The 26,483-nt window shown below is 35.8% G+C and overlaps 1 protein-coding gene across 2 annotated transcripts in view; it reads right to left on the reverse strand.

The window, feature by feature from the left end:
• The window catches only part of ZNF644 (zinc finger protein 644), a 59,607-nt gene that overhangs the window by 30,583 nt on the left and 2,541 nt on the right, over positions 1 to 26,483 (reverse strand). The window contains exons 3-4 of one of the 2 annotated variants that reach the window (XM_083358693.1): positions 24,249 to 24,309; positions 83 to 2,122 (exon numbers count right to left, since the gene is read on the reverse strand). In XM_083358693.1, coding sequence (XP_083214819.1) covers positions 83 to 2,086 — 2,004 coding nt within the window. In that variant the 5' untranslated portion in view covers positions 2,087 to 2,122; positions 24,249 to 24,309. The remainder of the gene's footprint in view (positions 1 to 82; positions 2,123 to 24,248; positions 24,310 to 26,483) is intronic. The other variant, XM_083358694.1, reaches the window with a different exon arrangement.

The following is a 26,483-nucleotide window of genomic DNA, read 5'->3' on the forward strand; positions in this document are numbered from 1 at the left end:
ATGCAAATCTTTAGGATTTGGGTCAGTGTTATTTCTATTCAAAATAAAACCTGTCTGCAGAGCTTTCATTAAACACACTTACAGCTGACTGTGCAACGCTTTTCCGTGCCTTCTGTATCCTGGAGGGTCTCTTGTGGAGTTTTGCAAAGTGACTCGTCTGGAATGCAGAGCCAAATGGTCGTTTCATATCTTGTTTTAAAACAGAAGACTTTGGAAAGGCAGATGCTTGTTTGATTAAATGTTTAGTCCTGCTACCAAAATCTAAAGCTTCTTCTATGCTGAGCCTTTTTCTTTTATCTAATCTAAGGCGACTGCCAAAGGGATCTATGCAAGCTGATGGATGCAAGTATTCCACATGTTTTTTTAAAATGCTTCGGGCTGATGTAGTAAAAGGACACATTTTACACATATAGTCAGCTGTCTTTTTTGAGGGTTCCATATAGGAATCTTTCATCAGTGCCTTTTTGTGTGTTTTTCTCTGTGTAATGTTTGTGGTGATCATTGCACATTTCACTACTGCTCCATGAGCAAGCCCTCGATGGCATTCAAGTTCATTCTCTGTCACAGCCATAAAGTTACATTCTTCACAGCAGTAGTATCTTTTATCCTTTTCGTGGGTTTTAGCATGCTGCACAAAGGTTTTGGGACAATTGGTACCAAACACACACTGTGGACACTGTAACCGTGCACTCCTACCCTCATCCTGAAGTTCTTTTAATTCACGAATTTCCTCCATCAATTTCTGCCTTCTTTCCTGATGAATTATCATATGTTTAAGAAGGGAATTGCGATCTCTAAAGGTCCGGCCACATTCCCTACATGCATAAGGCCTCGAAACATTTAAATGACGAAAGTGCCTATTGCCATCCAAGTGGTACATCATGTGCCTGTGCAGATGCTTTTTTTCCCTAAAATTCACATTGCACTTTGTACAGGGATAAAAAGATGGCTCATCAGAACTGAAATTAGATGGTGATACTAAGTCATCTTGTTCACATTTGTTCAATAAAGTATTAGAAAGAAAAGTGCTACTGTGAACAGGGGAAATATCATCTGCACACTTGTTACTTGGATTATAAATCAGATGCTGGATGGCATCCACAACTTCCAATTCCTCGTCTGTAGATTCAGGCTTTACTCTTGCTAATGAATATTTTTGTGATTCTATTATTTGTACATTCTCACTCTGCTCCAAAAACTCAACATCTACTGATTCAGAATTGTCAGGAATATAATTTGATTCATTAAAACAGTCCTCAGTATAGCGAGTTATTTTGCTAACATCCATCTTTCTTTTCCTCCTTTTCTGTATGCCAACTTTAGGTTGAACTGGCGACTCTTTTACAGTTTCTTCGTTTGTCATGAGGAATTCTATGTACTCTTTCTGTGGATCCCAGCTTACATCACTTTCTGATCTGAAGTCACCTGCCGCTGAGGAAATCCCCGTTAGTGATTTGTTACCATCTTCTTTTCCTAATGAACTTCTGCTATCCTCACACACATCTGCTTGGCTTACTAAAGTGCTATCTGATTTTATGCTTTTTCCTATTGATGGCTCTATGTCACAAGCAACTGAAGCAGAGGGAGGTAGATTTTTCATGGAATGTGATAGGTTTTTAGCATGTGCTGCTTCAGGTAACAAGAACAAAACTGGGCTTGAGTTTTGGACTGGTGGTTTTGTGGGAAGTTGAAGATCATGTACCACTGTGACAGATGAAGAAGAATCTGTTTGATGGCCCACAGCTTGTGCATTAGTTAATGAAATGCTGCCTTGTTTCATAATGGAAACCTTAGTTAAACTGGAGTGTGGAACGGGTCCATTAACAGAAGTTTCTGTAGGCAGAACAAAATTTTCACTAGAAACAGCAGGAGCCCCAGTATGTATAAATATAGATGTTTGGCCCCCACTTAAGGCGCTTTCAGACTTGTCTGTTGATAGGTCTTCAGGCAATGTTAATGGATTATTCTGAAATGATGTTTCACTCTCTTCTAATTTGGGAATGCCACTTTTCTCAGAGATGAAATTACTGTCATCTAGCAGTCCTTTAGCACCAATGATCTCAGTGTTGATTTCTGTCTCATCCATACTGCTGACATTCTCTGTCCAATAAACACATTTACTCTAAAGTAAAAATAAAAAGATCCATATTAGAATGCACATTAGTACAATAGTTTTAAGATTAAACATGATCATTCAAAAATATTCTTATGTCACAGAAAATCACACATACAAGAACATACTATTAATGAAGAGGTTAATGATTTCAGAAGTGGACCTAGTTCTAAAATTCAAATTCAACGTAGAATTATAGAGCAGAGATGCACAAGTCATTCAAAAGAGATACATTGAGATGTATACAAAGCTTCGTCTACTACATATAATGCACTTTGTCTGGAAGCATCTCTTCAGATGGATTTTGCCCTATTACAAACATCTAACAAACTAAAATCAAGAAAGATTTTATGTTTACCAGAATAAAACACCATATTATAATATACATAATTGAGTAGCAAAGCACGATTCATTTTATATACTGAAGATACCACACATTATTAAAACAATACTTTTAACAAGCTGATGTAAAAAAGATAAAAATGTTTCCAAATAAACTTGAAGTGTGACAAACAATTCTATATCATGATATAAGTAGATGATCATCTCTAGTCAACAGTCTACTTTACAATCATTCCTGTACCTGTGTATGTAATCATATTTGTAAGTCCATTATAGGCCGACATAGGAATTAGATTTTTTAAAAACTGAGAAATCAGCTAAAGTGCTGATCACTCTTTCCCCCCACCCCCAAGCAACAGTATATGAGAAATATCTTTTTGAAATTTCTGCATGTAATAAAAAGAGTTGAGATTTCAAATGCTACTGATACATACTGAATCAGTGGAGAAATCTTGTCCAAATTAATTATCTGTAGGCACAATGAACCTTTTGGAAAAACCAGGAGATAAGAAACTTGAAAGAAATATAAAGGATTTGCACTGTATCTCCTATCAAGGCTACATTATGGATTTGTTTTCCCATCCAGAGCTACTGTACGCATGCAAAAAGTTAAATAATTACTAATACAGAATGAAAAACCTGCAATCCTCCAGATATTGCTGCATTATTAATGTAGTAATACCGAATTAATGTACATATTAATGTATGTAAGGGCAAATGTTCATAAGGTTACTGAGAAAAAAATACTATCATTCAACAATGTCTAGAATATTCTTAATTCTCAATTTCAATTTAAAATTATATTTGAAGCCCATACAGAGTCATTGATTTACAATCATTCATTGAAAAACTGTTCAAAGCTATGATGGTCCTGAATAAAATGATTTATGACTGGTCCTCGCACTTACAATCACTACAATGTCCCAGTGGGCAACTGATCTAAGTTCGGCCACTTGGCAACCACCATGTATTTGTGATGACTGCAGCATTCTGGGGTCCAGTGATTGCCATTTATGAGGTCCTCTTAGAAGGCTTCTGACACACACTCTACAATAGTCAATGACTTATTATTGTGAACCAGTCTGCTTCATTTTGCACTAACTATGGAAAAGGGGACTTTCCTTCTACAGTGAACATGAAAACTGCATAGTCTGGCAGAGAAAGGATGAGTTACTAGAATCTTATGTTTATCTTATACAGGCAGTCTTCAGTTAGCAATCACTTATTCAGGGAAATTTTACAGTGCTAAAGAAGGAGACTTAACAGCTGATCCCTGAGGGTGTGGCTGTTGCAGTGTCTCTACATCCAGATGATCACAACTCAAACACTTGATAACTGTTGCAATTACAATGCAGTCACTTGATGCAGTCACCTTTTGCAACTTTCACTGTGGCTTCTGACAGGTCAGTGGGAAAACTGGCAAGAAGTTGCAAATCATAGTCATGTGACATCACACTCAATGACCTCATGGTTCCCTTAACAACTGCAATTGGAACTGCCATTGTAAGTCAATTGATTTTGCCTGTACTCATTTATGCCCTCCTCCTCGTGCAGATACCTTAAAACCAATCACTTCACCTTCCTGTAAGGTAGTCTCAATCCTGCCTAAAGGAGCTTGTTTCAGCTTACCTGTTTTAATTTGAAAATATTTTTAGACAAAACAAATCAATCTAGGAAAGGTTGTAAATAGATTTTAAATCAAATATGTTAACAGTATATAAGCAATAGTTATCTCAGAACTATGCTTTAAATCTAGTCCAAAGGTTGAATTATCCAATTTCCATATGAAATAAAGTAATACAAATACAAGGATGAAATATCCATTAGATGAATGGATATGGCTGCATTAGATAAAATTGCTTAATATCTTCACTTTTAGAATTCCAAATTTATAAGTCTACAAAAGAATAAACATCGATTTCTAACAAATTATGTATAGAGTGTAATCACTATAACAATGACAAAATGCAGCACCCCAACTAGTAAATCATATGCATAGAAATTTAATAATGAAAACAAGCCCAAGCAACAGTAAAATATTGCAAGTAAAATGAAAAGTGAAATTTAAGGCATCACATTTCTATTCTTCAAAATGCAAATAGAGAAATTATTCCAATTTCTAGAATACTTATGCTGTAAAAATATTTGTATTTTTCCAGCTCATGACACTCACAGACCTAGACAAATATATGCTCAGTCAATTTGAGAAACTACATTAGCTTTTCTCAACAGGAAGCAATGTTGTTAACGAAGTGGTAAATTCAGTGTTAATGAGTGGCTTCACTGTTGCCACCTCTGAGGTAAAACCTTTCATGTTCCATGTTCCATCCATCTGTTCTGGTGTTAGGGGTTCAAAAAAAGAACAGACGCTTTCCATTTAAAACAATTTTATTGGTGCCCCCTAAATAGCAGGCTGATAAACTAAGAATATTATATTTGCTTCAAAAATACAATTATCATTTTCAGAATGATTTCAAGAAAAACTTTCCCAACTGCATGAAAATACCAAGCTGCACTATTAACTCTAATACAACAATTGTTTTGAATGTAAAACTGAAAAATACAATGGACAATATTATTCTTTTGGATAATTATTCAATTATATTCTGTAAATATTAAGTAACATTTTTTTTCATACACAAGACATTTAAGACATTCAGAACATAAACTGTTCTGAAGATCAAACAATTAAATAAAATAGTCAGAAAATACATCAAGTTAAGAATATACGGTAGCTATGCATCACTTTTCAACAATCAATTAATGTATCAAATTTGTTGTCCATATATCAAACTATTTTAAGCTGTAGCCTTATCTAAGTTATTGCTAATTTATACAGAAAGAATATATTACATCATCCATTTCAAAATGTTGATTTCAGCAATTTAATTGCTTTTACAGGACATTTCCAACACCTCTGATTGTATTTTGAAATACCCTGGAAAATTGGGGTGCAGATTCTGACAATTAAAAAATCTAAATTTGTTTATTCCATAGTAAATCTAGATTACAGTTTCTAAGATTAAGCATAGAAGAGACTAAAATGCATTCTGTACTTTTCAGTTCAATGCTAACAGAAACACAAACCAACGAAGTCAGCAGACTCAAGTTTATGTGTAATATTCGTATGTTTTCAACGTGTAACATTCATTTTAATTACAATTTCAAAAATATGAATAGAAAAAGTGCTGTATTTAAGAAATTTAGCAAATCACGTAAGATTTTATTATATAATAAAAGCATTTAAATTAGCTCCATCCTTATTTGAATTATTGCTGATTTAGAAAATTCATCTGATGCTTTGATTCAAATGTGATCAGTTAATGAGTAGATTAAATAAACATAAAAACCTTTGAGTTGAATCTTCAAATTTAATCTTAGAATAATCTTTTTATACAGCTGTAGCATTAAGGAAATCAAGTTGTGCAGATGAGATATAAAATAATGTACACCATCTCCTTAAAGTTTTATGAACTGTAAAACTCCCATCCTTCTATGACAACATTGGAAATACTTTTCCTTCCTGTATTTAAAAAAAATTAAATTCGCAAAACACTGATGACAAATGATAAAGCACTACATGACAAATGGGTACATTAAAGCAAATAATTTATTTTCCTTCCATTAATGCATTTTGAAATGCATTTCTCTTTTATATACTTCTAAAATAAGATGAAACAAGTATTTAAAATTCATTTAATTATGGACTCTTTTTAGTCACTGAATTATAAATTATACAGATATGACATCATATATGCATATTGACATTACTTCCTTTACATTCTAAATTTGCAATAACACCAACATAGCTGGGTTATTAAGATTAATTTTTGAAATTAGTTTTATATGTATCTACTTAGAAGTAAGTCACACTGTTTTCAATATAGCTTGCTTCCAGGTAGGTGGTCAGAAGTTCTTAAAACATTTTGCCAACATATCACCTTTTTGTGCAATTTTAATCTACAGACCTATACTAAAAATCCAAATACCAAATTGAACACAAATGAACAACGAAAATAATAACATGAAACTTTGGGAAATCTGGATTTATTGCAACAAGATAATTAAAGGGTTATTCACGCCTTCTCTGGACTCTGCACCCACCCCAGGAAGGCATACTTCTATGTTTGGGAAACTCTACTATAGACAAAGTATCACTGAGTCAAAATCAACTCCTGGTGACTATATTGATAAATCAATATAATTTTCTTGACAACAGTACAGTATAGCAATGGGTTGCCATTGCCTTTTTCTGAACTTTTTTTCAACTTTTTTCAGTTTAGCTAATGTCTGGCTCTCCTTAGGTTTTAAATCCAGATAAAGCCAGTCATTGTTATCTTTATAGCAAATCCTTGATATGTAACAGACAAATATTTCATTCAAACTTTTTAAATTGAGCATTTGCCCTTAAATTAAGATTTTTCTGCAAATAATCTTATTTTTTAGAATCACATAGTTGAATAAATAACATAAAATCAGATTTAACAGACCTTTGGGTTTAAAGGACATCCTCTTTACCCAAATGATATATTAAATCTTCATTTACTGATAGTTATTGAACTGCAGTCCAAATTAGTTCAAATAGACAGCTTATGAAAGAATCATTTTGAGATATTCTTTCTTTTTCCTTTCAAAACTGAAAACAAACTTTTTAGGTGGCTCTTTTAAAAAAAGATTTTATTTTTATAGAAAATCTTAATGAGTTCTGCAGTTAGAGCTGCCTGTAGTCATATCATGTAAGCTTTAAGAAATGAAGCACAAAGGTCAGATCCATCTTCAAGATGACAGATTATCACTTAAATGCCCCAGGCTAGTCTTATTGTCTAGGAAATCACAAACATCACTATTTTTGCAAACTATCAGCACTTGCTATAACACCCTTACTACACTACATCTTGAAGTTACTACAAAAGAAATGAGGTGATAATTGCATATTAACATAATTATTCGGTAATCCCCTCTGAGCAAACTTCCTAGGTCATTCTATAATTCAGGTTAAGATTCAACCTTCCTGTCATATCCATGCTGCCCACTTTCTTTTGACTAAGAATTTTTTAAAATAAAATGCACATTCTTTTGCTTCTATGTACATTATTAATTGTATTTATTACAAGTAGGTTAATATTCACTGAATACTTACTGCGTAGTGACAACCTAACCTCTTCTAAGGTATTATTACACAAGCTATAGCGGTGTCCTCATTCAAATGTTAGCTCATTTAACCATATAACCAAATTAAATGCTATGCTGATACCCACTAATACAGGTAAAGTTGAAGATTTGTCAGATTCAATAAGAAATTATCATAAATTGGATTTCAAGAACCATGAGCAGAGGGAAAACAGATACTAGCACTGTTTGGTATAAAATTAACTGATCAGCAATGAAAGTACATATATACATACTCACATAGTCATGCAAGGTACCCCTACAATTTCTTGTATTTCCAAACAAAACTAAAACCCTAAATAGATCGTTGTTTGCTCCCTCTTTTCTTACACAATGCTTTTTTGGGGGGAGGGAATCACTTCATGTTGAAAGGGCACAAACAGATCCTCACCTTACGCTTTATAACTTTAATATATGTATTATACATCAGAAGATATAGCAGTTGTTCATTAGGACTGATAACGGAGAGAAGTCATGACTAAGCGGATTTGAGTCCATGTGGAAGCAGAATTCATAATAGCAGGAAACAATGCTAGACAACAAACTTCAACAAGAAATTGCAGTATGAACCATATAAAAAGCAGATGTTCACTGGGCAGATGGTGTGGAATGGAACACACCGAACTCACATATAGTTTGGTGTGAAGGTTTATAATGGGAAGCCAATAATTGGCAGAGTAAACTTCAAGATTAAGAATGGAAAAGAGAACTTGGATAAGGATATGATCTATATAACTCCTCTCTTTTGAATTTTTCCTCATTTCAGACAAATGGAAGGTTGACTTAAACAAAATAAAACATTAACAAGAATCATCAGGCTCCTGCTGTAGCCTCTATCACACTCAAGGATAAGATTTAGTTCTAAGGGGAAAAAATAGAAAAGTGGTGTATCTTTTGAAAACACAGTGATCAAGGCTAGCGGCTTTTGGTATTAGTCACCCAATTTCCTTCTATTTATCTGAAATCATTCACCACACCTTTCCAGAGAGTTTCCCACCAATTCAACCAATAGAGATAGACAATCTCTCCGATTCTCATAGCTGCATAAATCCTCTAGACCAGAGCTCTCCAACCTTTGTCCGTTCGTGGAGCGGAGGGAAAGGGAGGGAGAAGCATTTTACACACATGCACAGAAACGAGGCTGCGAGCACGTGTGTTGCAAATGGGGCGGTGTTAGTGCCCGCGTGATACTCGCTAGCACCACCCTGTTTTTGCTGTGCAGGTGCTAGCACCGCCCCCTTTTCGCTGCACGGTGCCATTTTAATAGCAGCAGCACTAGCGTTGAGTGGGGGTGAGTGCGCGCACACAATGGCCAGCCTGTCCCGCAACCTGCCCGTAGGCTGGTGACCCCTGCTCGGGACAAAATAGTAAGGCTGACTGCTGAACTGTCCAGGCTCACATGTCTCACTGTTCTCTCACAAGTCTTTCTCCCTTATTTCCATTATACTTGGGAGAGCTTCATGAAACTTTGTTCTTGGAGAGTAATGTTTATATGTAAGGAAGCAGACAGAATGAGATCAGATTACTAGCAGTTTCACTGCATTAAAAAAATAAACAGCTGTTCTACCCATTCATGTGTAGAAGCCTGTATGCTTGCACTAAAGATAAAAGGATTTTAAGGAACAACAGATCCATCATCAAATCACTGTGATCCTTGCAACCATTTTTAATTTCTGATTAAATAGCAAGAGCACAAAAGTAAAGGTAAAGGTAAAGGTAAAGGTTCCCCCGCACATGTGTGCTAGTCGTTTCCAACTCTAGGGGCCGGTGCTCATCTCCGTTTCAAAGCCGAAGAGCCAGCGCTTGTCCAAGGACGTCTCCGTGGTCATGTGGCCAGCATGACTGGACGCCAAAGGCGCACGGAACGCTGTTACCTTCCCACCGGAGTGGTCCCTATTTTTCTACTTGCATTTTTATGTGCTTTCGAACTGCTAGGTTGGCAGAAGCTGGGACAAGTAACAGGCGCTCACTCTGTTACGCAGCACTCGGAATTCGACCCGCCAAACTGCCGACCTTCTGATTAAATAGCAAGAGCACAAAAGTGGAAACAATCAAATATACATTGACTGCCACTGCAATATTATTTCTCTATTAAAATAATCTGAATCTTTTGGATGGAGAGGGTTGTCTTCTTCCCTGAATTCTCATTTTTCCTTCAAATAAATCACTAGGTACTTTCTTATTATTAATTTCTACTTTTTCTGAATTGTGCGAATAATAAATGTATGATTAAGTGCGCCTGTCTTCTCCCTGTCTTTTTTCAATTTAAATAATATCCCCAACTTCAGCCTTGGGTCACAATTCAGCCCTACTAATAATTGTATGTCTTAAGAGCTGTGATAGCACAGTGACTAGAATGCAATATTGCAGGCTAACTCTGCCCGCTGCCAGGAGTTCGATCCTGACCACCTCAAGGTTCACTCAGCCTTCCATCCTTCCGAGGTTAGTAAAATGAGAATGCAGACTGTTGGGGACAATATGCTGACTCTGTAAACCATTTAGAGCAGGGGTGTCAAATTCCCGGCCCGCAGGCCAGATGCGTCATCTGGAAGCCGCACCCACCCCATTGCCAGCAATGGCAAAACTGTCCCGATATGTTGCACGATGTCACGTGATGTTCCAAGTTTGACACGTCTGATTTAGAGAGTTCTGTAAAGCACTATGAAGCAGCATACAAGTCTAAGCTAAGCTAAGCTTGTAAGCCGCCCTGAGTCTTCGGAGAAGGGCGGGATATAAATGGAATTAAAATAAATAAATAAAATAAAATAAGAGCTATTGCTATTATTTAGGCAGTGTATTAAAAAGTATTGTGGGTGAGATTGATTTTTCATGATCAGTAAATTGACTAGGTTCTGCCAACTTTAAAAAGGTAAAGCCTCTTGAACTGAACATTAATAGCATGCATTATGCATGTTCTATTAACAAACCTTACCTATCTGAAAAGGGTAAAGCAATTACCTGAAATAATTGATACCATAAACTTTTCAATTTAGAGTAGTGAAATGTTAGTTTTCTGTGTACTAAGAATTTGCATAGCCTGCACCTTTGTCACATGAGTATCTTTAAAATGAGTATCTTTTCAGTGGTAAATAACCAGCAGTTTCCTCTAGCTGCAATTCAACACTCATTAAAGCTGCTAACAAGTTTTTACTTATTACATACGTAATTTTTGTTTCACTTTGCAACTACTGAGAGATCCGTTTAGTATAAATTTCAATAATTTAAGACCACACCCATATCATTATTTATGTTAATCAGAAAAACATCTAAAACAGAAACTACATTTTTATACCGGTAGTTAATACAGACTTATTTATACACTGCTCTTACAATGTATTCTAAAACTGACTCCCTCCTCTTTAATCGGATTTGATGAAATCTTATGTTTAAATAAGAAAAACAAATAAAACATTACTTATAATTCAGTCACGTGGGTTTTTTAACGAGGACCCTTCTTTATATAATCCAATATTTCGTTCAAATATCTTGATCAATATTTTCTCTAGTAAGATTTTTTTTTTGTATTTTCGCAACAGCATCGTCTCTCAGAGACTGCCAGGACAAGTCCCTGCAGTTTTGTTGGCAAGGTTTTTCAGAACTGATTTGTCCTTCCTTCCTAAAACTAAGAGAAAGTAATTGTCACCCAGCTGACTTTGAATCTAAGATAGAACTGGAACTCACAATCTCCTGTTCCTAACCTGATGCCTTAATCACTACATCAAACTGGCTCTAAGCTTAACGTTTTTGGACATAAATCTACTTCTGCTTCAATTATAATCCTAACACTAAAGCACTTAGCGAACCTATTTGAACGATTTCCCTTCCAATGTAAAATATTTAAAAGTCACTCCATGTTTATATACAATTACTAATTTTGCACCTAATGATTCACAAATGAATCAAATCCCTTTCAGCCCAACCCACCTCACAATCTTTCCACTAAAAAGCATTGTTACAATGTATGTAAACTCGATCTTATGGAGATAAATATTACATAATACATTTTCAAATCATCATCTAATATTGTAATTATCAAGCAATATCTAAACTGAAATATAACAAAAACCTGTGTAGCGATACAGATAATCAAAATGGTATGGACTCTATTTTCCCCTATTAAAACCAAGGTAAGATTGTCAAATGTTCTGGGAGCAGGAACCTACCAATTCCCATGACAATTTCATCTGAAAAGAAACTGGGACACTTCAACTAATTCAAGTTATACTTAGTTGCTTGGAAAAGATAAATGACCAAAGCAGCAGGTTCCAAATGTCTGCACCTCAAGTTATATGTAAAACTGATGGATGCATGTCCAAGAAAGAATGTAAGGAAAAGTTAAATTCACTTTTTAATTCTAATAATTACACATATATTTTTTATTTTACATCAGCTACAGTGATTCTTCTTGTATGAATTACTGTTCAATTTCCAGAACCAAAATACTGCTTGCTTTACTTGAAACCAGGTAGTGCCACCAAGTGGTGGTCATAATCTGTATTCAACAGACAATACAACTAACCACTTAAATCAAAAATCATTTCTGCAGACTGAAAGTGTTTCACTATCAATCATGAAAGAAACTGAATCTAGTATTAGCAAATGTTATTAGGAATGCAAATACTTGGATTCATAATAGGTGGATAAGATTCAGAAATTATAAAAATCATATTAACTTTAATTCAATATTAATTTTAAGTCCTCAATTTAAACTTTATTATGGCTATTATTTTACCCTACCACTATATTTATAATGCTAATAAATGATTTAGGAATATTCATTGAAAAGAAAATTACTAGGGTTGTACAACTACATGGAGTTAAAGCAAAAAAAAGTTGTAAGTCAGACATGTCAAACTCGTGACGTCACATGACACCGCGCAACATATCAGGACGGTTTTGCCATTGCCGGCAATAGGGTAGGCGTGGCTTCTCGATGATGCATCCTGCCCATGGGCCGGCAGTTTGACACCCCTGTTGTAGGTTGTAGTAAATGGAATATGCTTGCTTCCATAGTCGACAACAAAGATGCCAGAACTCTCCCTGGGCTTGCAAAGTAACTGTGTAGTCCCAGAAAAATACAGATTTGAATTAAAAAGCTATCACAATGACCTGGCAATGATGACACAGCACAATTTGTTTGTGGCATCTTGGTGGCTTCTTAACACAAACAAGTATTTTTCTTGCATATAGCAATCGCTGTGTGTCTGGGTAAAACTGAAGCTTCATTAAAGAGGCTTGACAGATGGAACGATCATTTTCACCTCCCCCTTGAAGCATCTTTTCACCTCTGGATTCAAATAGTCTTGAAAATACTGAAACCATTCCGTAAGCAATAATAGCAAAATAATAACAATGTAAGAGCCAGTTTATGCAGTGATTAAGGTACCAAGTTACAAACTGGAAGCTTACTGCGTCCCATCTTAAGCACAAGTCAGCTGGGTCAATCTCTCTAAAGCTTAGGAAGGAGGCAATGGCAAACCACTTCCAAAATCTTGCCAAGAATTTTTTTAATTTTTTTTAATCCCATTTATATCCCGCCCTTCTCCGAAGACTCAGGGCGGCTTACAATCTAAAGCACAATGTGCTTAGCAATAGCCTTCATTCTATGTATATACCTGCTTATTAGGGCTTTCGGGCCCCCCCCAGCGGCATTTTTACAAAGTCAGCTTATTGCCCCCAACAATCTGGGTCCTCATTTTACCTACCTCGGAAGGATGGAAGGCTGAGTCAACCTTGAGCCTGGTGGGATGCCAACCTGCACTAATTGCAGGCAGCTGGTGTTACTTAAGGAGGCCTTAGCCCACTGCTCCACCAAGAAAACCATAGGGACTTGTTGAGGCAATCGCCAGGAGTCAACACGGACTGGAAGGCACTGAAGAAAGAACTACAACCCCTCAAATTGTATTATATGGAGTCACTCCTTAGTCACAACACATTTTTCCAGCATTTGAATCATCCAGCAATCTAATGTCACACAGAAATAAGGCCATTTTTTAACAAGGATGCCCACCTTACAGAACATTATCACTCTCAAAATATGGTTATGCCGGAGGTGTCTTTAGACAGCTCCACTACTGAGTTGGATGTACTTATTCTCTCTCTACTTGAGGTTTGTATATATTTTAATTTTAATTAAACTCTATTATTAATGTTGATTTTTTTATTTTTAAAACTAAATTTAATGACTGATTATTGTATGCTGCCCAGAGTCACTCTCGTGAGATGGGTAACTATATAAATTTGATTAATAAACAAATTAGCGTTAAGGTACTGAAATTCATTCTCGCACAGAGAAATCAATGTTTTTTCTTTGCCGTGTGTCTTAAATAAACCATAGTTCAAGTGATAACAACATACAGGGAAACTGCAGGATAGAAAAATGTTTTTCATTTACCCTTAAGCGTAGTATGAGCTAAAGTTATGTTTGAAGAAATAAAGCCATACTGTAGAAAGTAGAACACATTTTTTATTTAAATGAAATCAAAGCCAGCCATAAACATGCAATAAATAGCACTTCAAAGCTGGATAAAATTTCTAAAAAAGAGTAATGTAACATCAGTGCCTGTATAAGAGATAGGGACTTGCATTGTGTTGCAGATCCTATCTATTTTCATTAGTTTTACATCCTCCCCAAACCACGTGCCCCATGGGCCTTTCTATAAGAAGTTTCCTTACTGGAAAATGTTAAGACCCAGACAGGCTGGTATGAGAATATACTTTTAATTGCAATATTCATTTGGAAGTAGAGCAGTTAAAGTTCCATAAAATCAATAATTACTTAACACTCAAACTAAAATAGATATTTAGTGAACTTTTCTTTACTCACTAATGCTTGTTTTGTCCGTTTTTAAGCTTCAAATCTGGATTCAAAACTCAGACAAGCCTATAATAGTAAATTAATATTATCTATAGTTTTTTTCAAATCCATTATACCATTTTCATTATTGAGAGCCAAACTATACAAGAAGACAATTCCCATTTTCTTCTTATAACAAATATATAGTATATTATGCTACTTACTAAAGGTAAAGGTAAAGGTTCCCCCGCACATGCGTGCTAGTCGTTTCCGACTCTAGGGGCCGGTGCTCATCTCCGTTTCATAGCCGAAGAGCCAGCGCTTGTTTGAGGACGTCTCCGTGGTCATGTGGCCGGCATGACTAGACGCCAAAGGCGCACGGAACGCTGTTACCTTCCCACCGTAGTGGTCCCTATTTTTCTACTTGCATTTTTACGTGCTTTCGAACTGCTAGGTGAGCAGAAGCTGGGACGAGTAACAGGCGCTCACTCTGCTACACGGCACTCGGGATTCGACCCGCCAAACTGCCGACCTTCCGACTGACAAGTTCAGCGTCCTAACCCACTGAGCCACCGCGTCCCTATGCTACTTACTACCTGTACCTAAATTTTTACTGAATCTATTAATGATTCAATTTATTTTCAAGTTTTCTGATGTGTTCCTTAAGTTTTGAAGAGAATTGCTACCGTTACTTTATTTACCTTAGACGACCATGCTGTACACATGAAGAACGAGGAGAATAAAGTTAGCATTCTGACTTAAGTCACTGTTCTCACTAGCAGAACTCCTATTAGTCTGGAAATAAGAGTCACTGACTTACTAAATATATACATGTATTGAGTGAGACTTACTAAATATATACATGTATTGTATTACCTTGCATTTCTGATCAAGTACAAAACTACATCAATCTGTTATACAGAAGATAGAAACAGCCCAATAGCTCAAGGATTTCTTTTACCAATTACCATTCCAGCTCACATAATAAGGTAACCTGAGAGCTGAGGAATCAGCTCTTAGCAAATGAACCAGCAAATGTGTGGAAAAGCCTGAAGAATTATGATTGGCTACAGCAGATCTCTCTCCCTTAACTGAAGGAACCCTCCATCAAGGAGCTGAATCCCAATAACCTATCCAAGGGTATTCAGTACCATAATCCCAGAAATTATTCAACTGACTCAGATAGCTGTGCCTGTTCACACTTGTAGGTGGATTATAAGCTTTCTGAAATATAGAAAGCAACAGGAGAAGCTAGGTAAAATCACATCAAACACCTGTTCAATTAGCACAGGTGCCGCCAGGGCTGTATGCTCTGTCCATTACTCTTTTCTCTCTATACCAGGGGTAGGCAACCTTGGCTCTTTTATGACTCATGGACTTCAACTCCCAGAATTCCTGACCCAGCCATGTTTTTTATGACTCATGGACTCATGAAGTCCATGAGTCATAAAAGAGCCAAGGTTGCCTACCCCTGCTCTATACCAATGACTGCATCTCAAAGAATCGCTTCATTAAAATACTGAAGTTTTTAAATGATAAAATGGTCATTGGTCTCATTCAAGATGGTGATGAGTCTGCATATAGATGGGAGCTTGAATTGGTCCTGTGGTACGGCAAGAACAATCTGGAGCTGAACACTCTTAAAACTGTAGAGACGAAAGCGGATTTTAGGAGGAACCCTCCTATTCTACCACCTCTTACAATATTAGACAACACAGTATCAACAGTAGAGACTTTAAAGTTTCTGAGTTCTGTAATCTCCCAGGATTTGAAATGGACACCTAACATTAGAACCACCATTAAAAAGGCACAACAAAAAATGTTCTTCCTGCATCAACTCAGGAAGTTCAGACTGTCCCAGGAGTTGTTGTTACACTTCTACAGAGGAATTCAGTCTGTCATTTGTACTTCTATAACTGTCTGGGTTTGGTACAGCAACCAAACAGGACAGGCAAAGACTTCAACGGATAGTTAGAACTGCAGAAAAAAACTATTACGACCAGTCTGCTTTCCACTGAGGACCTATATACTGCAAATGTCAGAAAAAGAGCTAAAAAAATATCTACAGACTCCTCACATCCTGGACATAAACTGTTTCAACTCCTCCTCTCAGGATGCCACCACAGAGCATTGCATGCCAAAACTAGACTGTTTTTTCCCTCGTGCCATCACTTTGCTGAACACTGCAGTACAGTCTTATATCTAAGCATATTTACCCATGTAGTATGGCTGTATAATTATCCTTATCTTTTCTATTACCTTCTCCAAATGGTACCTTATTATCTTGTTTGTATGTACGCGTTACTTGTATGTTTGTATGTACACTGATTATATTACCTTGTTTGTTATGTACATTGAGAGCTTATGCACTGGAGAAAAATTCCTTGTGTGTCCAATCACACTTGGTCAATAAAGGATATTCTATTCTACAAGGCAGGGGTCTGGTCCCCCAACCCCTGGTCCGTGGCACTGGTCCGCGGCATGCCAGAAACCAGGCTGTACAAACAAGTGAAGCCCCATCCGAGGGATAGAGGCAGCACACGAAACCACGCCCCCTCCTGTCGGCAGAAATACTTCTCTCCACTGAACTGGTCCCTGGTGCCCAAAAGGATGGGGGCCACTGCTGTAAGGTAACCTGATAACAGCAAAAACCTAGGGGATGTCCTTATAGGGTAAGCACATACTATACAGGTGTATATTTGCTCAGCCACATTTCCACAGGCTTTTTTTTGTCAGCAGATTGGGATATCAATTTTGCAGATGAGATATTTTTTGCTATAAATAATTTTAATTAGTAGTTATTAATTTAATATTATTTTTTCTGGCATGTATATTGAATACAGATACAGAATTACGGCAGGACATATGCATATGAATCTGTACAGAAATATGTAAATAGATCATAGGCACACATTCCGTCTGTGTGTGCGCGTGCACACAAATCTAACAAGTAGGAAAGCTGGGCAGCATACAGAATTTTTACATGTCTCATCTTTTTGTGGGGATCATTTCAATTAACTATTCTATTCATTTCAATAAATCAGCTTCATATATTCCAAGGGACTACCAGTCTCATAACCTCTGGAGGTATTTACAAGTTGATTTATAATTAGATTTTCAACATTTTTTCTCACACTTACATCTATTACTATAAAGTATAATCAGTCAAAAATCTAAACAGCTCAGATATCTTTGCACCAGAATGAAAATTTTCTGATAACGTCTCATAATTCAGAAATAATATAATACAACAATATGGCACTGAAGCTATGCAACAGACTGAAATTATAAATCATCTCCTACAAATAGGAATCTATGTATGTGTGTCACATTACAATTTATAACAATCATGACCATCATGATCATACTGGGTGAGGAGCCTTGCAATTATTTCTAACACATTTGAAAAATATCTGTTTAGGGAAATTTCTACAGACAAAACAGGAACAGTGTCATAGATGTATCATGTTATTATGTCATATGTATATCATTTATTATGTTATTATAGAGTTCCTTCTAGAATACCTGGGAGATTTACAGAGGCATTGTTTTGGTCCTATTTCTTAAGATGACATCAGATCACATCACCAGGAGACATTTGTTTCTTAAACAGAATTTATTACTAAGAAAGATTATCAAATTTAAAATAGGAAATTATTAGTGTGTATTTTTTTAAACATCTCCAGGCAACAAAATGGCTTCCCAAAATGCAAGCTGCTATCAGGAATGTGCTAAATAAATGGTAATAAATTGACTTTTGCCTAGGGCAAGCTCTAAACAGCAATTATTGTAATGGCATTATTGACTGCTTAGAATCTGGATAGAAGCAGTATATAAATCCAATCAAACAGAGTGAACTGTTAGCTGCTTGGAGTTTTTGGATTGAAGTAGTGTTTAAACCTAAGCAAACATAAAAACAAACTGGTTGTTGTGACTCAGAAGATACATAGAGGTTGGGACTAATCTTCTCCCAATTTATTTTATAGTTGTGATTTTGCGTTCTCTTTGGGAGCCAAATAAAAGCTACTGCCTGCATATTACTCATTCTTCGAGTTCCTCCTGCCCCCAAAATAACCCATGCATGCACTTTTGTAAGGTATGGTATCTATTTGTATAACTTTTGCAAAACTGTGTCTGTATGTGTGTGTGTATAATTATATACTGCCCTCTCAATTTAATCCAGTTGCTTACGATTACCATGGCCTCATCTCACAGCAATTCAAGAGCAAGACTTCTCTGTAGCAAAAGCCAGTCACTGGCATGTGTCCCCAACTGATCTAGGGAGACTGACTTTTGCTGACTTTTTAAAAAAAAATAAAAATATATTTTTGAACATGTAGAAATGATAATTTTAATTAATCCAATTTTAAACTTTTATGCTTTTGGATTTTAACATTTTGAACAGAACTGACAGTCAAATACATACATATTGAAATGGATAGAAATTTACATTATTTATTTAAATCTTGCCTTTATTATTTTACAAATAACTCTACACACCTTTCACCTATTTTCCACAACCACCACCCTATGAGGTAAGTTGGGCTGAGTGTGTGTGAACTAAGGCAGGACTAGAACTCATGGTCTCCTGGTTTCTAGCCTGATGCCTTAACCATTAGACCAAACCCAATCTCATTGACTTCATTTTTGACACTGCCACTTAACAATAATTTGAAAACGATGATAAACATATTAAGGTTCCAAGTAGATTTCGAACAGCGTTAGGGTTGTCCAATAAAACACGATTCATCCCTTATTTTTCATAAGATTTTTTTCTATCAAACATCTTGTAGAGAAATTGTAGATTGCAGAGATTCTAGTAGATTGATTCCTTGCATTTAGCACATATTAATTGTAATCATATTCTAAAATATTTTACATAATTATACTTTTTGAATTAAGTATAATTAGAATATTTCCATATTTCTATCAGAAATAAAATTGCAAGCAATATTACCAGTTTAGCAGTTATGCTGCATGGTCATTTCCATTTTCCATCAAACACTGACTAGGCTATATTTCTTACTGCACTCTCCCTTTAAACCTGAAGGTGGCAATGATGAACTTCTGCTCATTTCCATTTTCCTATACTGTATCGTATTTTGAAAATGAATTCTGTTTAATAAAGCTCCATCTGTATCTCAGATACATACTGTATAATTGCAAAAAAAACACAATGTACTCATATTTTAAAACTGATTCAGCCTTTCTGGTAGCCCAATACAAATCTTGATATACTTCATTTTACTTCATCTTAATTATTCAACATTTTGAAATATCGGTAAGATACAATAGCCTCACTCCAAATACATTTCATTTTTTTAAAAAAATATCTTATTACAATTCATTGTAAAATAAAAATACAAAAAGATACAAAAATTAGAAAGCTAAGAGAAAGAAAACTTTCAGTTTGTGCTCAAAATTGAAAACAATGAAACTCTGGTTTTAGATTTTGTTGATTAGAATGGTTATCTGGTTAGAGAAATAGCTTGAAATGTTTAGAAATGTAAGGCAAAAAGTAGAGGTTGTAACTCTTTGTATTCTATTGCACTGAAAACAATCAGAAGTTTTTCAATCTTTGTACCCTATCCAATATATTTCAAATTAAAAACTTATGAAATAACTTGCACGTGTAGACTTTCCTGTTTCATCAAAAAAATGTCCTATCAGGAACTAGCCTTGTCAAGTTTTCTTACAGAATGTTCATTTCAGCCACTGTGTAGGATGAATTTCATAATACTATTTGCAATACCTTGCTCCATCTTTCCTGCCATCTTTCCATCTCACCATATTGATGCCTATTCTGATTTTCACAAGTACTTCTGCTAGCGTCTTTCTTGTGTCTAATCCAAACAGAGTTTTATCTTTCTTTAGATTTCACTTCTTTACAGCAATAAGGGTATTGGCCTTAATGTAAAACTTTGACCTCTAAAACATGTTTGGTAAGCTAAAGTCTCATTCGGTCTCTCCAATTTTATATTTTAGTGTCATCGTAACAACATTTACTCTGAAGAGCTAGTTATATTTCAAGTCCAGCATAAGATTCTGTATACTCATTTTAAGTTACTAATGTATATTATACCAATTACTACCAATCTGAGCCATGGGAAAACAGTACAGGGCAGAAGGAGATTTCTGGTCAATGAAGGCAGGTTGTGGGGCAAACATTATCAAAGACATGAGACAGCTCTTCCATTGTTTTTTTTCTTTTGAAAGGATTGGAGGTGATAAACTTGATGCATTAAGCTTCGCAGAGTTTATGCAAATATTTTGCACCTTTTTTTACCATCAAAAAGTAAAAAAAAAGATTTCAGTCGCATGGTTTAAAGGAGTTCCGGAAGCCATAAAACAAGACTCTTGGTAAAATATGTGGTCCACAAACTTCCTAATTCTATTCTAATTCTTACTGATTATTCTTCCCCCAGATACAAATTAAATTATTGTGCTAGACCAGCTATATGCAGTTTACATTAACAAAAAAGTTTTTCTATCAATCTATATCAGATGATGCTTGCATGTCATTTTTAATTAGGAATGTTCTAAATCACTTCAAGTGTGAATCTTTGTAAACATTTCTCATTTTGAGTACAAACCCTTTCCATAATGACCCAAATCATCCCATTTTACATTCTGGACAAAAGCTTTTACATTTGGAAAGGAATTTCATGAAGTTTCACATTGAAGTTGGTTCAAAATAAAACCCGTGTTTTAATATATGTAGAAAATACCAATCACGCTAATTCCACCTTCATGCACAATTTTGTGTGCTGCTGAAGCTAGTATGGAATTCAGTGTGCTTCATGTCCAAGATAACATAAACAAATACTAGCCAGGTGAAATTATTCAAGCATCAGTGAGTTTCCATTTCTACAGAATTAATATTTCTGTTTCATAGTTATAAACCCTGAAGCCAAAGCAGATATCAAAAACTGGATTTTTATCCAGCAAACATATACCACTGATGCCTGTATCAATGCTGGCTTAAATCTGAGGAATGCAATCCATTAAAAGCCACAAATTACTGCAGCACCTGGATTCATAGCAGACTCCATCACTCTTAGAAAACTACCAAGGGGTAGATGTGTAATTTTTTCTTTTTGGGAGGAAAAATAAAAAGAAACATACATAACAAGCATCACATAGTCTAACACACCAATTTTAGTGACATGCTCATTGCCAAATCCCAACAATGGAAAAATGAAATATTTCAGATCTGCCACACATACATATTTAACATAAATTCAATAGCTGCTGTTGTCATCTCCAAGTTGCTATCTCTTGAATAAATGTCTTTTGAGAACTAAAGAATCAAAAACATATCTCTGTCTATTTATGGAGATTCTCAGTTATCCAGGTCATGGTTGTCCCAGAGGTGCTTTTGTAAAAGGCATCTGGACTTTATTTTTCCTTGAAAACCTTTCACCTCTCATCCAAGAAGCTTCTTCATTTCTGACTGAATGGTGGAGAGAGTCGTTGAGACCACTTGGAGGGTCACCTGGGTAATGCAAATGGGTGTGGAATCTTCTTGGGACTGCCAAAAGGTCTGTGTTATAGACAGGTGAGTGGCATTGTACCCCTCCCCTCTGTTGAGAGACAGCTGTTCAATCTTAATGTAGATGGCCTCTTTGACCCCTTTTTCAAATCAGTGGTCCTCTCTGTCCAAAATGTGGACTTTGCTGTACACATTCTGGACAGAGAGGGCTGCTGGTTTAAAAGAGGGGTCAAAGAATATAATTCAAGAAATATAAATCTTTCCATTCTCTACCAGTCAGAACTGAAGAAGCTTCTTGAATGAGAAGTAAAATGACTTCAAGGAAAAACAAATAAAAGTCCAGCTGCCTTTTGAAAAAGCACCTTTGGAATATCTCTATCTATTCAAACTGAACCAGGCAACCTAACATATTTCCTTAACCGTTACACTGCTCTCATTTAAAAATAAGCAATGATAATTCAGGAATAAAGTTACGATCAATGGCAGATACCTTTATTTGAGCTGACATGCCTCTTTAAGCAGAATGCAACTCTCATTTTAGCCTGTTTTTAAAATGCTGTCCTATTCAAAAGCTAAAAGAAGATATTTGTAACTCATTTTGTGGTTTATAGTGGTTTCACAGTTAAAAAAGACTGTTACAGTTTCAGAAAGCTGTTACACATCAGTGCTACAGTTGATTACTCTAGTAGTTTACAGCAGACAACTACAATATATATAAAACTACAATACTAATAAAAACATCCACAATTAAAGTTATATGAAGGAAAGATATGTACACATAAAACAGAGAAGAAATGTGCATATAAATGTATGTAATCTATTAGTTGGTGATGGAAAAAGGATGAAAAACTGTCTTATGGTTCCCAGATAGGAAAAACATTGGCATCTGGATACCAAGTTTCCACTTCCTTAGTTTTTATTTCTTCTACGGGAAGAATATTAATTACCAAGAAATCCTAAGTATTTAAAACAGTTTGCAATTGGACTTGAATCCTGAAAAATATATATAGTTTTTCATTAAACAGCTAAACACTGTAAAACAAAACGTTTAAAACTTAAAACTAATGGTGTGCTCTATTATTTATTCACTATTATTAGAAAGTTTTTAGCACCATTTAGCTATAATTAAATTAATTCCATAGGTGCAATACACCATTGTTATTTTCTCTGTACACAACAGGTCATAGAACCTGTTATGATCTCTGAGAGTGCTTTTTTGGATAGTACAGGCAACTACTGAACCAAATGAAATTTGTAGACAGACAACTTCAAATGCTGTGTATTTTTTTTCATAAATCTGCTATGATGACATGAATGCACATTTGGTAGATATATTGTGACTATTAGCTTACCACAATCTTGCAGACAATAACTTGCCTGTAACAATCAACTGAACCCTCATTCTTCCTTCCAGCCTTGAAGAACTACTAGTACTTCCAGTATTGTACAAATGATCTCTTACACTTTAGGGAACAGCAAAGTTCTGAATTCAAATTGCAGAACGTATCCTTTTTTTTAATGTGTGCTTGAGTCAACCTTGACTCCTGGCAACCACCTGGACAAATCCCTGCAGTTTTCTTGCCAAGTTTCGGAAATGTTTGTCAATGCCTCCTTCCTAGAGCTGAAAGGTGATTGGCCCAACTACTTTGGTGCCCAAGGCAGAGTAGAACTCACTGTCTCCCAGTTTATAGTCCGATTTAACTACCACACCAAACTGACTTTCTATCCTAGTTTTTAAAAAAAGCTACTTTCTGAAGACTTGTACGGGTGTTCATATTTCAGTTTTTCCAGAAAGTAAAATACAACATGATAAAGTTATTAATAAAGGCACAGTGTAATAACTATTCAGACACTTCCTTTTTTTCTGAGTTAGGAAATATTATTGGGTATTTGGTTCATAGGTCTTCCTCTCTACCTTCTACTAGGTAGAGAGGTCTTTCTGGAGATTATATGGAAATGCATTATTTTATATTTTACACTTATCCCTTTGGCGTTTGAACCTTAACCTGTGATGATGAAGAACGTCATGTGCACCTTTTCACTTCCATCCTGTTCCCACTTAGACAGATAACACTAATCGACAGAGAAAAAGGTATTTGCAAAGTACAAGAGTTTCAAAACAGGGTATCTGATGATCAAGATCAGATCTAATAATCTGAAGGTCTGTGTTAAATTAATTAAGTTGTTTTTTTAAAGGAACTTTGTATGAATTGAAAATTTATGTTCAGGTTTGATTCACACTTCTTAAATGTAAAGAAAAATATTTTTTTCATTTGGGCTCTGCTGTGCTTCAGATTTTTTTTTAAAAAAAGTTTAAAACACACAGGACCACTCACACAGAATCTGTCAGAAACTCTTCAAAGCAGCCACACCTTTTCCCGGGATCATGTCTGTCCTCTACAATTGCACAAGGAAAAGATGCATTTGGTTTAAGGAATTGCCAGCAAGTGCTGAATACATACCCACTCATCCTCCACAGTACCTTTTATTTATTTCAACACTGCTGAAGTGATTCACATAGGATAATAAAACAGAGACTCATGTGTTTGTACTTCAAAGAATGCATAATATTAGGGATATAAGCATATTAAAATAATATTTTAAATATGATAAATCTTTAAAAAAATCTTTCTTCTACTGAAAACCGATTTCATTCTTCAAATTATAACCTCCCGGTTAGACTACTGCAATGCTCTCTACATGGGGCTGCCCTTGAGGACCACTCGGAGGCTTCAGCTGGTGCAGAATGCAGCTGCGCGAGTTGTGATGGGGGCTTCCCGATACTCCCATGTAACACCTCTGCTCCGCGAGCTGCATTGGCTTCCGGTTGCCCTCCGGGTGAGATTCAAGGTGCTGGTGATGACCTATAAAGCCCTAAATGGCTTGGGTCCGGATTATCTGAGGGAACACCTGCTGCCGGCATCAAGTTCCCTTCGTCCTGTGCGCTCCCACAGGGAGGGCCTTCTCAGGGTGTCGCCGGCAAAGGATTGCCGGCAGGTGACACCCAGGGGGAGGGCCTTCTCTGTGGGCATGCCTGCCCTTTGGAACCAGCTACCCGTAGAGCTCAGGACTGCCCCTGATTTTCATTCGTTCCGCCGGGACCTGAAGACCTGGCTCTTTGAGCTTTCCAGCCAGGACTGAGAATTTTTAATTTTTAACTTATTGTAATTGGGTTTTTAATCAGAGTTATAGGGGTTTTTCGATTTTCAATCAAGGATAATTTAATCTATTTTAATTGTTATTAACTTTTGTAATATTGTTTTAATTGCCTTGTGAACCGCCCTGGGTCCTACAGGAGAAGGGCGGTATATAAGTTCAATAAATAAATAAAATAAATAATAATTACGGCACTATTATATACAGGAGGAAATACACTTAACAATGTCTGCTAATTAATAATGTTTGAACTATTTCAGTTACATTTCAGGGGCAACATCAGCACTGGCAGTAATAGAAGGCTCCCTTTATCATTTGAAGCCAACAGTGGCACATTGTTCCTCTGTATTTCTCCCAGGAAATTTTTCCTCAAGAAGCTGAGACTCTCTTAAGACAAGACAGAGAGTATATGCAGAGAATATGCAAGTGATGGGAAATACGTTTGTGATGGTTGGATAGCATATTTATGTAGCTGTTTCATGAAGAAGCTCAAGGCAAAATAAATGCTTGATCTTATTTTATCCTCACATAACTCTAAGGGCGAGTTAACTGAGAGAATGATTGCCTTAGAATCATCCAGTAAACAATGTAACTGAGTGAGGCAGATCAAATTTCAGATTCCTATTATATTTTGGAGAGCTACATGAAAACAAATGTAACTGGAGACAACTCCAGCTATACAGGTTGGCTTAACTGTTTATAGTAATGACCATGCAATCCATCTATGTTTTATCGTAAGTGTCACATACTCTACCTATGCTGCTCATGAACACCTCCCATTTATTTCAGTTGACATCCAGATATAAAGCCTGCTCAAATCAATTTTATCAGTTAAGCTCAAATGAATCTGTTAAACACATAATAATGTATACTCTGTATTACACGATTAGAAAATATTTTGTATGCTACATCCAGGGCTTACAAGAATTTAAGATTCCAGACACAAGAAAATGGTAAAAACAAACAGGAATGGCAACAATTTCATAGCCGTTCTAAGGAAATCACTAGACACACCCAGCTGGCATACTATAACTGCTACCAGGATAACATATGCAGATTCCTGGAAATGATATGCAATTCTCTGATTAGAAGAATAACAGTTTAATCTCTGGGAATACTCATTGATATCCAAAATACTTATACATGAGAAGTTTATTAGTTTCAATTTAATCTGGAAAATGTTAACGGAGAACAAATCTGTACATTGCTTGCCACCAAGGTTTCAATCTTCTTAGTTCTTGATGCTTTACCCATGATTTTTATTTTCACTATAGAGTTTTCTCAGCTAATCTAAAATTTGACTTTAATAACAGTGAAATATAACAGTTTTTAAAGTGCTAAAATGTTAAACTGTTGTAAAACTATCGTTATATTGATTTCAATCTGAGGTGATATATAAGAATTAATGTGTTTTT

The sequence above is a fragment of the Vipera ursinii genome (genome assembly GCF_947247035.1).
Source record: "Vipera ursinii genome assembly, chromosome: 3".
NCBI lineage: Eukaryota > Metazoa > Chordata > Lepidosauria > Squamata > Viperidae > Vipera > Vipera ursinii.